At 42.2% G+C, this 15,499-nt stretch overlaps 1 protein-coding gene across 4 annotated transcripts in view; it reads left to right on the plus strand.

Annotated features, from left to right (window-relative positions):
- Positions 1–15,499, plus strand: part of Palld (palladin, cytoskeletal associated protein) — a 413,911-nt gene that overhangs the window by 207,294 nt on the left and 191,118 nt on the right. For all 4 annotated transcript variants that reach the window (XM_006996647.4, XM_015989967.3, XM_015989968.3 and 1 more), the window contains one exon: positions 14,706–14,825. In XM_006996647.4, coding sequence (XP_006996709.2) covers positions 14,706–14,825 — 120 coding nt within the window. The remainder of the gene's footprint in view (positions 1–14,705; positions 14,826–15,499) is intronic.

Genomic DNA, 15,499 nt, shown 5'->3' on the forward strand with positions numbered 1-15,499 from the left:
AAGAATTAACACAAGAGTCACATACTATTCACGTGACTGCTTGTGTGAGGTGGGGGGAATATAAACTAGAACAAGCCTATTTTAAAGCATGTTTGTATTGAAATGAAGTAGAGTGAGCCTAACAAAACTAAGTGTGATTTATTTCCTAATTTCCAAATGTTTTCCTTGTGTTGACCTTGAAATTTCCATATCAAGGGAGTGCGCGCGTGCACGTGTGTGTGCACGTGTGTGTGTGTGTGTGTGTGTGTAAGAGAGAGTGTGTGCGTGTGTTGTGTGTGTGTGTGTGTGTGTGAAAGAGAGAGAGACTGCATCTGCAAGTGTGTGTGATTGTGAATGAATGTGTGTGGGTATAGGTGTAAGAGAATATATATGAGTGAGTGTGTGTGTGTGTGTGTGTGTGTGTGTGTGTGTTTTCAAACTACTTCTCTGAAATGACCTGACTTATTACTAGATCTAAGCAGCCACTGGTATAATCATCTTCATAGAATGAATGTAGGGATGTAGGGGCCCGCTTCTGTGATATCTGAATGTTAACCACTATATAAGCAGAAACAGGAAAACGCACATGCCTAGAGTACATGTGAGGCAAGAGATAAGTTTTATAGGGCTTGGTCAGTGATGTTTTCCAAATGCTAAAACATAAATAGCTTTTGAAATCTGGGACAATATTAAACAGATTTTATTGCTCTCTCTCCTCTTCCTCTGGCATAGTTACTCTTTCCTGGTCGCTCGTCTGTTCCTCTCTGTCTGCATCCTTCCTTCCCTCCCTTTCTCTTTCTCCATCAACTCCCCCATTCTTCTTATCTGTTCTTCCTCTTCCCCCTCCTTGTTATGGATGGGTAAGATGCTTTCAGGCTCTAAAAATAAAGTGGAAATTCCCTAGGATCTAGATACGGGCCCATTAGGATTAGATATTTAGATAAAGAAGGAACTCGCTGATTCCTTCCCTCTGTGCATTTATGCAACTGGAGCAGGTTTTTCCTGTCACTGCTGTGCTGTGTCTGTCTGATGTGTTTTACACGCCCCTCTCTGTCTAGACAGGAGTCAGCTTCATCACAAATCTTTTCAGACTGTTTTGTGAATTAATAGCGAGTCAGCTTACTTAAGAACAACATTGGTTTGTCATACTACCTGCCTGGCCCCCTTTTTTTGACATTCTGACTCTACCCTGATTGAATCCTTCAAAGACTAATCCACTGTAAGAGGATGAAGACTCATTCACAGATGTTAATACTCGGGCTGTTACTCAGCTGTCTGGAAAGAGCCACAGGCTGCCTTGAATTGTTCCTACAGCATTGTCTAGTGGTCTAGTGGCATTCGAAATCAAAGCCACAAAAAAGTAAGTTGGGAAACACATGCAGACACACACACACACACACACACACACACACACACAGAGAGAGAGAGAGACAGACAGACAGACAGACAGACAGACAGAGACAGAGAGATCACACATGGTGTCTCTTACTTTCTTTTAAAAGATTTATGCGTTTGTGTGTCTATGTATATGGATGTACACATGTGTGTAGGTACCTCAGGAGTTCGGGAGAGTCCATAGGATCCCCTGGAGGTATAGTATCAGGCTGTTGTGAGCTGTCTGATGTGGGTGTTAGGAGCTGAACCCCTGTCCTCTGTAAGAGAAGCATAGGCTCTTAACCCCTGAGGTCATCTCTCTAACCCCCTTTTTAAAAAATAAGGCTTATTATCCCTCTTTCCAGTATAACTCTCCACTTAGCAATGTAACCTATCCTAGATCTTTGTCCACATCGATATAATTCTGTGTGCTTCATAATGTGGGGGAACTCTGCTAGCTGAATGTCCTAAGGGCTGAGTTGTGAACGGGCAGTTATGTCGATGCTTACTCTGGAACCAGTAGGTGGTACTCACTTGAGACTTAAGTTTAAGAAGCTGTGTAGGACAAAACCAGCCTGAATGCAGCCTGTGTTTCCCTTCCTATATGACAGGGCACCTGTAGTCAGAAAACTTCCCGTGTCCCAGCCTGCTGGTTGGGACAAATCTCTCCCACTTGCGTCCCCCAAGTAAACACACAGACGCTTATGTTAATTATAACTGCATGGCCATGGCTCAAACTTTTTGCTAGCTAGCTCTTATATCTTAAATTAGCCCATAACTGTTCATCTATGTATCGCCACAGGTTCCATGGCTTTACCTGCATCCCATTACATGTTGCTCCTTGGGTAGCTCCTGGCGTCCAGCCTTCTTCCTATCTCTCTTTGATTTTCCCACCGGCCTCTAAGCTGCCTTGCCATAGGCCAAATGGCTTTATTTATCAACCAATCAGAGCAACACATATTCACAGCATACAGAAAGACATTCCCCAATCAGGTATCCAGGGCGCCTCTCCACACTGACAGAGACGTGTCACAGGTTGGAAACTTTTGACACAAACACTCTGATACATTATGTCTGATAGATATAATGCATCAACCAGCTAAAATTTTAACACTGGGTCACCATCCTTTTTGTCCTGTGGGACAACACATTTTTGTAACACTAAGTTTTTGATAGGTAAGTGACACCAGAAACAAAACAAAACAAAAAACAAGGACTTCTGAAAATCCGTGTGGAAATGAGCTTTACTATATCCAGTCTAACTGCAAAGGGGTTATATAGTTCCCAGTAAATGCTCACACCCGTTAAAATGCAATTGTGGTTATGGAAGAAGAAAAGGATGACTTTCCTTTAATGCATAAATGTTTTGCTAACAGTACTTAACTTGTTCTACTATGAGTTATAAAGTTCTATAGGAATAACCTCCTAACTCATGGAGCTTTTAGGCTCGTCTGTTGGCTTAGATGACTGTAAAACTATGCTAATATACTTAAGGTCTCACAGCCCAAGGCAGTTTACTTTAGTCTTTAAGAGGAAAGGGGAAGATTGAAGGTACTTTTAAGTATGCACTGAAAAGAAAAATTTAAAAACTGAACAGTGAGAGTTCTAGGCCAGCCTGAACTACATGTTTCTAAAGAAATTAAGAATGAAAGAAGAAAGGAAGGAAGAAAGGAGGGAGGAAGGGAGGGAGGGAGGGAGGGAGGAAGGAAGGAAGGAAGGAAGGAAGGAAGGAAGGAAGGAAGGAAGGAAGGAAGGAAGGAAGGGGTTGAGGAAGTGGCTCATTCATAAAGTGCCGCTGTGCTGCCCAAGCCTGAAGACCTAAGTTTGGATTCCTAGAACCCACATAAACAAGACAGGCATCACGGTGCTCTGTTACCCTGATACCAGGAAAGGAGAGAGGGATAAGTCCTTAGGGCTCATTGGCCAGCCAGCCTAGCCAAATGGATGTGCTTCAGATTGAATGAGAGACTGTGTTTTAAAAAATCAAGATAACCGGGCGGTGGTGGAGGCGCACGCCTTTAATCCCAGCACTGGGGAGGCAGAGGCAGAGGCAGGCGGATCACTGTGAGTTCGAGGCCAGCCTGGTCTCCAAAGCGAGTTCCAGGAAAGGCACAAAGCTACACAGAGAAACCCTGTCTCGAAAAACAAAACAAACAAACAAACAAACAAAAAACAAATCAAGATAAAGCACTATTGAACAAAGACTGGGCATTGCTCTCTGGCCTCCAAATATAAATGCAGGAGAAGGCAAAGGGGGGGGGGGTGAAGAAAGGGAAGGAGGGAGGGGGAGTGAGGAAGGAGGTAAGACTTCAACCCTTTCTTGTATTCACCTTCTAGAATGTTCACTTGTGGACTTTGCCTTACTTGGCAGAGACTAAAGAACTCTTCTCTGGGCAATTTAAACACCTCAAGAGGAGAAAAAAGTAAACAATGGTTTTGGAGATTTTTCTCCGAAGATGCCACCTACATTACACCACAGGAAAAGGGAAATTTCTAGTCAGCTCAGAACCGCTTCAGAAAGGCAGAAGCGAAGCCTCTGGAGAAGTAGCCCCTCCAAGAGCGACTTGGAGACAGCAGATTTGCCAAGAGAGGAAAATGTAAAATGAAAGAAACACTTAAAATGTAGCCCTCGAACAGATGATAACACCAGTGGCCTGAGATGAAAACCCAAAGGCTAATTTTTATGAAAGTGGAGAGCATTTTGAAATGAAAAAAAAAATGGTAGCGTGTATCTCAAATTGTAATATGTCCTAATAATAAAAACCCGGAGCCAGATATCAGGGTAAATGCTGAAAGATCAGAGAAGGAAAGGAGCAGCCACTAGAGAGACTTTTACCTCTACATAATCCTCAGACCAAAGTGGGCAAGATCCTGTCTCCAGGAATCCTCAGACTGAATGCAATAAATTCCTGTTTCCTCCCACCTTATATTCCTCTCTCCACCCAGCCATATCACTTCCTGTCTCCATCTCCCTAGCACTGGGATTAAATGCTTGTGACTCCCCAGGACTGGGATTAAAGGTGTGAGCCATCACCACCTGGCTCTGTTTCTCTTTTAGACTGGATTAATTCCGTGTAGCCCAGGCTGGCCTTGAACTCACAGAGATCCGCCTGCCTCTGCCTCCTGAGTGCTGGGATTAAAGGTGTGTGCCACCACTGTCTCGCTTCTATGGCTACCTAGTGGCTTAGCTCCACACACCGATGTTCAGGCAAGCTTTATTTGTTAGATCCCAAACAAAATACCACCACAGTAGCATAAACAAAAGTTGAGGGAATGGCCCACAGAGCACACAGAGAAGAAATCTCCACAGCAGGGTAGAAAGGCAGAAAAGGCAGAGATGCTGAAAGAGATGATATGTAATTGAGATTCCAGGAGGAGAAAGGCATTATCAAAGAAGTGATTCAAAAACTTCCCCTGACGCTCTGTCAGGGAAGCACTTTCTGCCCACGCCTGGATTTTGGTCTTTAGATTCCCAGCACCCATAGAGCAGCTGGGCTCGGCAGTGCCTGTCTGCAACCCCAAGGCTGGGCAGTAGAGCTAGGTGAATCTCTGGGGTTTGTGGGCCAGCCAATCGAACCAGAGACCTGTAGATTCAATGAAAGACCCTGTCTCACAGAATAAAGTGGAGAGCAACTGAGGAAAATGTCTATTTTCCACCCCTGACCACAACATTCAAAAGCATGTACACACACACATACACACACACGCAAATGCATATGTGTGTGTGTGTGTATACAAACGAATGCCCCAAATTTAAAGCCATTCCTTTCTAGATTGAAAATGCACACCAACTGTGCAATATGTGAAACAAATTCAGAGCTGCGCATATCCCTGGGGAGCTCAGAATATCCAGAATAAGGAAACCCCTGAATGAACACCTTCCCAGGGACCTCAGAGAGGCTCAAGCCTTCTCAGCAGCCACATTAGACACAAAGAGACCGTGAAGCAAAGGCTTCAAATGCAAAATTACCTCAAACTTGGAATTCTCCCCAGATCTCTGGGTCTGTGTAAAGACCTAGTAAAAATATTTCCAGACTCGCAAGGTCTCAGAAGTATTCTTCCACGATCCCGGAAGGAGGGTGTTCTCCACCACAACCAGAGAGCTGAACCAGAAAGAGCAAGACGCAGATGTGGAGAACAGGAAGTGGGGATCAAAGGGAACCTCCAGGAGTATACCAGCTGTGCACCAGGGAGGAGGGCAAGTCCCCAGTTGCAGATTGCAGGGTGTAAGGCAGGAGGAAACCCCACTGAGGCTGTCTGCACCAGGAGCTCCCCGCCCTGGTTCCTTCACATCTTTTGCCCCATGACAGACTGGCTTGATGGCGGAGCCAGTTTCCCCAGGTTAGCTGTCCTGATCTCTCATCCACAGACTGACACCTGGAGCAGCGGAAGACACTCGTGTTGCCCCCACGGAAGATGGCCATTTTGTTCTAGTCCGGAGAGCTAGGATCTGGCCATGTTGAGTTTAGAAACATGAAATTTGCTGGTGCTGAGTCCATCAATAATAACTGTTAGGAGTCCAGTTCTTGTCCAGACTTAGCCCCGCCAGATGAGCGTCACATTTTCCAAGATTTAGAATGTTGCCTGCTAAGTACTTCTGTGAGTGTGTTTGTTTGTTTGTTTGCTTGCTTGCTTGCTTGCTTTGAAACATTCAGGAAAGATGATATTATTTCATGGCCCAAGATAGTAGCTCGGGGTTTTGTTTTGTTTTTTTAACAGTGGCAAGGTCAGACTTATTGTCCAGTTCTTTAAATAACAAAAATATATACTTGGTACCCATTTTTTAAAGGATGTACCTAGACCATCAAAGGAAATACTACCTCAAGAGAAGGAGGATTAAGTTGGGGAGGATGCACAAGCCATTTCTAATGTGCTAGTATTGTTTTATTTCCTCTAGCTGATAAATACACAGGGTTTCATTTCATTAGCATCCTTACCCTGAACATTTTAAATGTCCTTTTCTCTGTGTGGATAGAACTGACTGTCTGTAAAGATCCTTAGAACATACTTTCTGCTTTCAACCACACTGGATTTCTTCTCCAATGAGTTTAACCAAAGCTTTTTTTTTTTTTTTTAATGAGTTGTGTTTGCCAAACCACGTAGTTTGAAAAGCAAAAGCTGTTAGTGACTCCAGATAAAAGTTCAAAAGGTTACAAAGGGAGATATGTATGAAACAGTGTCCTGAGAGCCACCCAGGGAACCAGATGATGTCACCCTTGCTACCTCTTCACTGTATGAGTTTCTGCAAATTTGCCTTTGGTTTGTGTTTCACCAAGGGTTAAATATATTCACTTACTTGAGTGGGATTCAGGATTGCCTTCTGCTATAACTGAGTAATTTTTAGGTAATTTTAAAAAGTATTTATTACCAATAAAAATAATTTCTGACTTAGTAATTTATTAGATGCCTTCAAATCACAACCCTAGAAAGTCAAATTTGGAGAAATTGGATTAAAAAGGATCACAATTATGTTATTAGTAACCATAGACTGTTCTATTTATAATGGAGACAGTTTTTTGGTACAGGCCAGCTAGCCTGTAATTCCCTTCATTTGACACAACCAATCATTTTCTGACATCAGTTCTTACCAGAATTCCTTTTACAAATGTAGGGGTAAGTTGCAGTCAGATGAAAATTCCATGTTACAACCTGGCGCACCTCGTTTCCTTGTGGCTTGCTTCATATCTAATGATGTCCAAATCACACATGCCATGATGCTCCTTTCACCCCTTACCGCATGAGCTCGTCACCCCACTTGGAAGACTCCTTCAAAGAGAAGCACAGAAAGCAGCCTTGGGTCCATGGAGTTGACCAACTGTAAACATCACTGGGATGTCACCAAATAACATCCCAATGCTGTTTGTTTCTGAGTCATGACTTTTCTACACATCTATTTGGTCTCAACCATATGCAGATCTGTATCTTGTTTTATGCACAGTATTTCTGGAAATTCATATGAAATAAGTCCTGTCTGATCAGATTGGAATTGCAAAGGAAACTTGTAGGGAAATCAATCATTTTTGTTTTATGGAGCAAATATTCTTCCTTCTATCTAAATTCACTCATGCATTTGTTTTAAAAAAAAATACTGAGGAGGTGTGTGTTAAGTGCTGGGAACATGAGCCATGAAAAAAACAAAAGGAACTAATAAAGCAATACGTGATAAATGATTTCACTTGAGTTGATAACAGGTCCTAACCGGAAACTTGCCCTCCTAAAATCTCAGTTGGGGAAATTGACTGAGTCTAATTTTCAATGAAGGAGGAGGTGGATGCTAGGACAGACCTGTTGGATAAAATAAGGCAGACTCAGAAAGTGCTGTTTAAGGGCAAGAGCTGAATGCTCAGGAGGCGAGCGATCAAAAGCCCGGGACCAGCCTGGCAAAAGCAGGACCTTGCCTGCCACATGCCGGGTCTTGACTTTATATTCAAATCACACAAGGACCAGAAAACCATACACCTTTCTCCTTCCTTACCTCCTCGGCTAAGAAGAGGCAATTGTATACAGAACCTTATGTTTCCTTAAGGAGGTATAACTTAGAAAAGCCCAGAGTCTTTGAAGGGATGGGTAAGAAGAAGCATCACCATTCTTTCGGAGTCGTCAGGATGCTGGGAGATGGCTCAGGGTCCAAGAGCACTTGCTTTGTAAACCTGAGGACCTGAGTTTGAGTTAGGAGGAGCCACATAAAAAGTTGGATGTGGTCATGTACTCACCTATAACCCAAGCACTGTGGTGGGCAGAGGCAGAAGCCACGCTTCAGATTACTAAGTCCAACAGCTCCAGGGTCAGTGAGAAAAGCAGTCTCAATGGAACAAGGAGGAGGGTGGAGATAGAACTGGATACCTGGAGTCCTTTTTTGGCCCCTGTGCACATACGTGGGTGCCCTTAACTGCACACACACACACACACACACACACACACACACACACACACACACACACACACACTCATACACACACTCAATGCTGCTGAGAGCCCATATCGCAGAGGCAGCGACTACTTGAGGATGTTTTCCACAACTTCAAAAGGATACCTGTTCATTTCTTCTAATGCCAGCATATCCACATTATAATATACTCACGAATGATGCCAGGGATCTGACGTCTTCTTAGGGGACATTCAGCTATCTCCTTGTTTGAGAACCACTAGTTTATTAGGATATGGAGAAAGCTAATTAGAATTTGAAGCATCAAGAAACTCTGTTTCCGGACTTAGATCTTTCAATGCTTTCCTTTGCACCAGGCTCCCTGTGTCATTAACATGGAAAAAAAGGCGGGACAACTATAGAGGCTTTGTGCTCTAGAACGAAGCAGTGCACCTGGTGCCTGGCCTACCCTGAGAGTTTGGAACGCAATACTAATTAGCCATATTCTTGAGATCAAACCTGAGGAATGAGGGTTTGGGACCAGTCTACCTAAAATCTTTTAGAACACAAATATCCTAGGTTTTATTTACCCTTCTCTGCTTACATTCATAACCACATGTATTCAATTTAAAAAAAAAAAAAACAGAAACAAGAAAACAAACAAAAACCTCCTAGTACCTTCTACCTTTCCAGTAGTTTCTCACTTCCGAAATGACTAGTCACACTGATGTGGAGGCCCCACCTTGAACTGTTGCCACACTTTCTATCTGCTTCACCTGGAACACCAAGACTGCACAATATTATCAAAGCATACAAGGTGACCTTGCAGCCTTCTGTCAATCTGTTATTTTCTTTCTATTTACTGAACTTTTCAATCAAATAGTTGCATCCTTTATATATATCAGCGTCTTTCAACCCCAAATCTCAAGCTCTTCCCTTAACACTTCAACCATTCAGGACTGATGGATATTAAGTAACCTAGGCGTAGGGCTCCCACAGCTGTGGACTTCAGAGGACACTTGTAGAGTTATTTTTCTCTTCCCTTCATGTGAGTTACAAGGATTGAACTCAAGGTGTCAGGTTTTGCGTCTTTACCCAGTAAGCTATCTTGTCAACCTCAAGAGGCATCGCTTTTCCTCTGCTGGTCCAAGAGTGGTTCAAAATGAGTCAGCAAAGTGGATGGTGACCATCTTCTGTTTTTCAGTACTGGGGATCAAACCTAGGCACTTGTCCGTGTTAGACAAGTGTTCTACTATGGAGCTACATCCCCAGCCTTCCTTTGCAACTACCATTTTTTTTAAAATAAGCAGAGCCAGGTATGATAGTACATACCTGTAATTCCAGAACTAACAAAGCTGAGGCAGGAAGATCATGGCCTGAGCTACATTTAAAAAAAAAGAAGAAGAAAGAAAGAAAGAAAGAGAGAGAGAGAGAGAGAGAGAGAGAGAGAGAGAGAGAGAAAGAAAGAAACAAAGAAACAAAGAAACAAAGAAACAAAGAAACAAAGAAACAAAGAAAGAAAGATTTTCAAAAATCCAAAAGGAAAAAAGCAGGAAGGAACAGTAAGATGACTTGGTGGGTAAAGGTTCTTGTTACCAAGCCTGATAAGCTGCATTTGGTCCCCAGACTCCACAGGGTGGAAGATGGGAATCGACTCCAGGAATTGTCCTCTGACATCCACACATGAGCTGTGGTATGGGTGGGCGCACACACACACACACACACACACACACACACACATAAATAGAATCAAAATTTTTGGACAAAAAGTAGATAAATTTAAAAAAAATAGTAGTGTGTCTGTTCAGCATTTGCTGTGACATTTGTTGCCACTATGTGTGTGTGTGCTCTTGCTCATACATATATATGTATAGAGTATATGTATGTGTATACATTTTGTGTGTGTGTGTGTGTGTGTGTGTGTGTGTGTGAGAGAGAGAGAGAGAGAGAGAGAGAGAGAGAGAGAGAGAGACACCAGGTTGAACATAAAGTGTATCTCCTTCTGTCCATTCTAAGAAATGTTTGAAATTCACTGTTTTAGAACTTTTCTCAAGACAAAAATCATCTGGAAAGCTTATTTAAAAAAAAAAAAAATCCCTTGGCTCTCTCCCAGAGCTGCTTAGTCAGACTCTAGGTGAGCGGAAAGGACTGAGAAGCCAGCACATTTAGCCATCACTGCAGGTGATTCTTATCACAGACAGCCCCAGCAAGCCCCCGCTGTGAAAGAGTCAAGAGTCAAAAGTAAAGGATCCTCTGCAGCCAGGCTCATAAATACAACCCCTCGGAACTATCACCTGTCTTACCCAGGAGCACAGGCACTCTAGTTCTAAACTTACACAAATTTAAATAATGACGAAGGATCCTGGGCATCTCTCGAGAGCCAAACATAGGACCCAAAACCAAAGTGGCCAATTCATTTTTGTAGCACGTAGATTTTCTTCTCCTCTGTAAGGAGAGCCACCAATTTGAAAAATGCCAAAGTAGCTTAAATGTAAATTACACACCCTAGCTCCGCATTCTTCATTTATAGTGTTTGCCCAGTGGCACACGGAGACCTTTCCCACTGCAAAGACAGGAAGGTGGGTCTGCCTGGGTTTACATCTGCCTGTCCCTAAGCAGCTGCCTGCTTCATGCAATGTGGTATTAACTTGAGCGTGTTTATTTATTTGGTTGTTGTTTCTAATGACACACACTGTTGACATTCATTGTGGAAATAGCATGCAACCTAAGTTTAATTTTTCAGTATTTTTTGCCCTTTGCTATTTTAATACTACAGCAACTGGGAGCAAATACCCTGCTAACATTGAACTTAACAGGCTTTGTTTTCCTCTTAGGTAAACATTAAGAACTAGAGAAAATTGGGTAGTGCTATCCATTTAAGCTCACAATCACACTGGTATTCCATGGTGTCTTTTAGAGGACTGTTTTGATGGTAAAGTGTAGAAAATGTAACTTGTGCTACTCATTGATGAGGCCTGGAAGGACTTCTCAAGTCACTTGCCATCCTCAGGAGTCAGATGAGGGCCAAGGTTGCCACCCTCAGACCTGCTTGCTGTGATGATTCTGTGTGATCATGCTATGTTGTACCAAAACATGTCTCCATATCTTTGCAAAAAAACAGCTCAGGTTGTGATTTTCTTTTTTTTTTATTAAGAAAATTTTTTTCATTCATTTTACACACCAAAGATTCCCCTCTTCCCTCCTCCCATCCCCCCCACCCCCCGCAGCGTCCCCCTCCCAACTCACCCCCCATTTCCCCTGATAAGAAGGCAAGGCCTCCCGTCAGGTTGTGATTTTCAATAGCCAATATTTTTCCCTATTTGTAGCCCAGGAAACTACAATGATACCATCATTTCGTTACATTATGAAGAATTCAAACTATCTTTTAACTGAAATAACTATCATTGAGTTCTTGTGAGGTTACTGTACTCTTCACACACAGTGGGAAGAAACCTGTGTAAATCACAATAATTAGACCTTTATTATATGTCTCTGTAAGAAATAAAAATGTATAGATATAAACAAAAATATGTATGTTCAAGTCTCTGTCTTAAATTTAAGTTAAACCCTCATAAAAAATTTAACATAATTATTTAAGAGGTAGAAAGTTAAATACCCATTTGTACCTTTTAAGTTTTATATTTGTATAAAATTTTTATCATGTGCATGTATTATCTAATCAAAACATATTTTTGGTTTACTGGAGTGGTGGGAAGATTTGGAGAGTCAGGGAGTCTTTTTTGTTTGTTTGTTTGTTTGTTTGTTTGTTTCATTGATTTTGGTTTTGAGACCAGGTCTCATCTGGACCCTGCTAGCTTTTGCACAGCTCAAGACTGGCCCTGAACTCCTGATCCTCCTGCCTACACCTCCCAAGCACTGAGATCAAAGTGTGCCCAAAATATAAATTCACAGGTTTTAAATATATAGAGAGGTCTTAATAAAAAAGAAAAAAGAAAAGATAATTCAGGAAACATCGTTTATTTTTGTCTTTATAGACTGAGTTGGAAGGATTGTAAAGCTACTAAGAAAAAAAATGTGGGGAAAAGAACAAAAAAAAATCTTGTCTTTGTGGTTGTAGAATAATTATAGGATACCTAGTATCTGATCAGATTTAAAAGATATTACAGCCCGGTGGTGGTGGCACTCACCTTTAATCCCAGCACTCAGAAGAGAAAGGATCTCTGAGTTCAAGGCCAGCCTAGGCTACAGAGTGAGTTCCAGGACAGGCTCCAAAGCTATACAGAGAAACCCTGTCTCAAAAAAAACAAAAACAAAAACAAAAAAAAAAACGAACAAATAAAAAAAAAAAAAAACAAATAAAAGATATTATATAGCCAACCTTCTGTTTGGTTGAAAAGTCTGAAACAAACAGAAACACCAAAATATGTTTTCCTCTTTCTCTCTTCTATTTTTTAAAATTGCCTAAAAAAATAATGTAATTCTTTCCTAATTCCACCTTATATTTAAATAAATATTTACATTTAGCAAACTGGGATTTTCTGGTTGGTTTTCCCACTTGTAACTGACTTGCCTGCCTTTAAAGGCAGCACAGTTTTGAAGGGAGGGGGAAGGGAGGCTAGGCACACTCTCGAGCCCTGTGGGCACTGGGCCTGTAAACTTTGGGGTTTCAATCCACCTAGAGACTTTCTAATTCAAGTCTTCCTTCCATGCTGCCGTATCTCACCCCCTGAAAATTACAAATAACTTAAGGCTAGAAACCTTGCACCATTATCTCACATTGACATTAGATATTAGTGTGAGATAATATTAGAGTATTAGCTATAGACTATTAAGGCAGCACATTCCTTAGCACACTCAGCAAATAGCTGGGTGGACTCTGAACGTCTGGGCTCTGTGCATGGGAAGAGGTTCCAGGCTTTCTCTCAGAAGTCTTTCTTGATATCTTATAACCTTTCATTAGTCAGGCTGTTGGTTCCTTTCATCTATTTCTTCCCTTTTGCTGGAACTACGGCTCATTTGTTCTTACTCTTAAAAAACAAAATGGAGGCTACCTGAGCAACATCTTCCTTAGATGAATTTCTTTATGTTTTGGAGACCTCTCAAAAGTTTGCCTTACTTGGTATTTAAATGGATAAACAATAGACATTCATTATTCTGTTTCTTTGTCTGCAAATACACCATGCATGTGCCTGGTGCTCACAGAGGCCAGAAGGGGAGACTGGGTCTCCTGAAACTAGAGTTACATACAGATGGTGAAGCCCTATGCAGGTGCTGGGACTGGAGCCGGGAACCGGAAAGAGCAGCCAGGGGTCTTAACCACTGAGCCATCTCTCCAGCCCCTGCTCTGCTCTTTTAATCTTCTTTGCTGAAGCAAAAGAGAGAAGTTCATGACAGGAAGTATGCTTTCTTAAGTCTTAAGGGTACAGTGTGCCACTGTCATACAGCGCTGCACAGCAGATCCTTCAGAACTGCCTCCCCGACAGGTTTGCAGCCTTATCCACTCTGAGCGGCAGCTTCCTGTGTCCTGGCCACAGCCCCCAGCCGCCACTACTCAGCTCCTGTAGGAGGAGAGTTTGACCTGTTTACATACCGTATAAGTGGAAACTTGTGATGTTTGTCTGTCACTTTTCTCTACATTTAACCAAACAATGTCAGGTCTGTACAGTATTAACCAAGCTCTGTCACTGATTCAGTTTGTGTTGTGCAATGAATCTAGTTTGGCACACCCCATTTTGATGTCGAATTGAGGACTGTGCCATAAGAGTAAGCGGTGTGATTTCATAGCTTGGAAATGTAAGCATGCATCCCTGGGGTCGTAGCACAGTTACCTTGAGCTATGCCTGTTGATGAAGTCTCTACAACTTGTAATAATCACTGTGGTCCCCACAGCTTATAATCACTGTAGTCCCCAGATCTCTGTCCAGCAACAGGGCATTTTGACATCTGAGAATCGTGCACATCTCCAGCTGTAAGGAAAATCTCCAGCAGTCTGTTAGCCACACTGTCATCAGCATCATCACCTCATCTGGAATGGGGGTGGCATGAGGTTCAGGAATAAAATAAAGTGCAGGACTAGAGGATGGCTACAATGCTCACAGAGGCCCATAGACCTTGGTACTTGATAATATATATATATAAAAGATGCATATGCAACCCTGTAATGGTACCTCGAAGCAACGTACTTTGGTAATATCGATATGTGTTTTAAAAGCTGTCATAATTATTCTGTAGAATTAAATACAACCAATTCTTTATGTTTACTTCTGGAGACATGTTCAGGAGCATTGGATACAGACAAAATTAGATTATAAAATGAGATTACACTTTTCACCTTATGCTTTAATTTGTTTATCTTTGTACTTATTGAATATATATATATATATATATATATATATATATATATATATATATATTCAAGCCTGGAGCCTGGAGAGTTGGAGGAAGCTGGAGGAGGTGTGGACTCACTTCACATGACTCTTCTGCCAGTCTCCCTTCTAACAGATTATCTTGGTCTTTTTGCTTCCAGAGGAGATCTGCACCCTTGTCATTGCTGAGAGCTTTCCTGAAGATGCAGGCATCTTTACCTGCTCAGCCAGAAATGACTACGGATCAGTGACCAGCACTGCTCAGCTTGTTATCACCTCAGGTACCTGGGAATCCAAAGCAGCGGGCTCCTCCCACCCGGCTCTTGTGCAATTCCCCAAGACAGGCAGCAACTGTCCCAGGAGCAGTGCTCAGCTCTTAGGAATGTCACGGCCACTCCAAGAGTTCTCCTAACCATCAGATGTCTCATCTCAAACAAAGGGCTTTGGGGGAGGCACGGAGCTGTGGGGGTGATTAGCACCGGCTCATGGGGCCAATTTTTAAAAATCACGCAATCTTGGACTCAGAAACAATAGAGCTGATAATCTTCGTGCTGAGCTAGGATTCCTCACCTCGGGATGTCACCTTTAAGTCAGAGGTGCGGTCATGGTCCTTAGCAGTGCAGAGGACCTGCAGAAACCTGTCCAAATGTGTCACCCTGCACACCATGATTGAAACTTCTTAGAAAGGAATGCAAGTGATGAAATGCAGAGACGTTGTAAAGGTGTTAGAAATCAAATCTCCTCTCAGTATATATTAATTTGAGTAACCGACTCTGATGTGAAAGATAAAATATTGCACTACTTAAACCAGTGTTTAAAAAAAAAAATACATGGACACCCAACTCAAAAACAGATCATTAGGGAAGACAATAAGAAAAAACAGATCTTTGCTTTTCTTTGTATGTTTAGGTGAGTTTTCTACCAATGAACTTGACCTCAGCTTGTAGTAGCTGCC

Source organism: Peromyscus maniculatus, chromosome 17, assembly GCF_049852395.1.
Source record: "Peromyscus maniculatus bairdii isolate BWxNUB_F1_BW_parent chromosome 17, HU_Pman_BW_mat_3.1, whole genome shotgun sequence".
Classification (NCBI taxonomy): domain Eukaryota; kingdom Metazoa; phylum Chordata; class Mammalia; order Rodentia; family Cricetidae; genus Peromyscus; species Peromyscus maniculatus.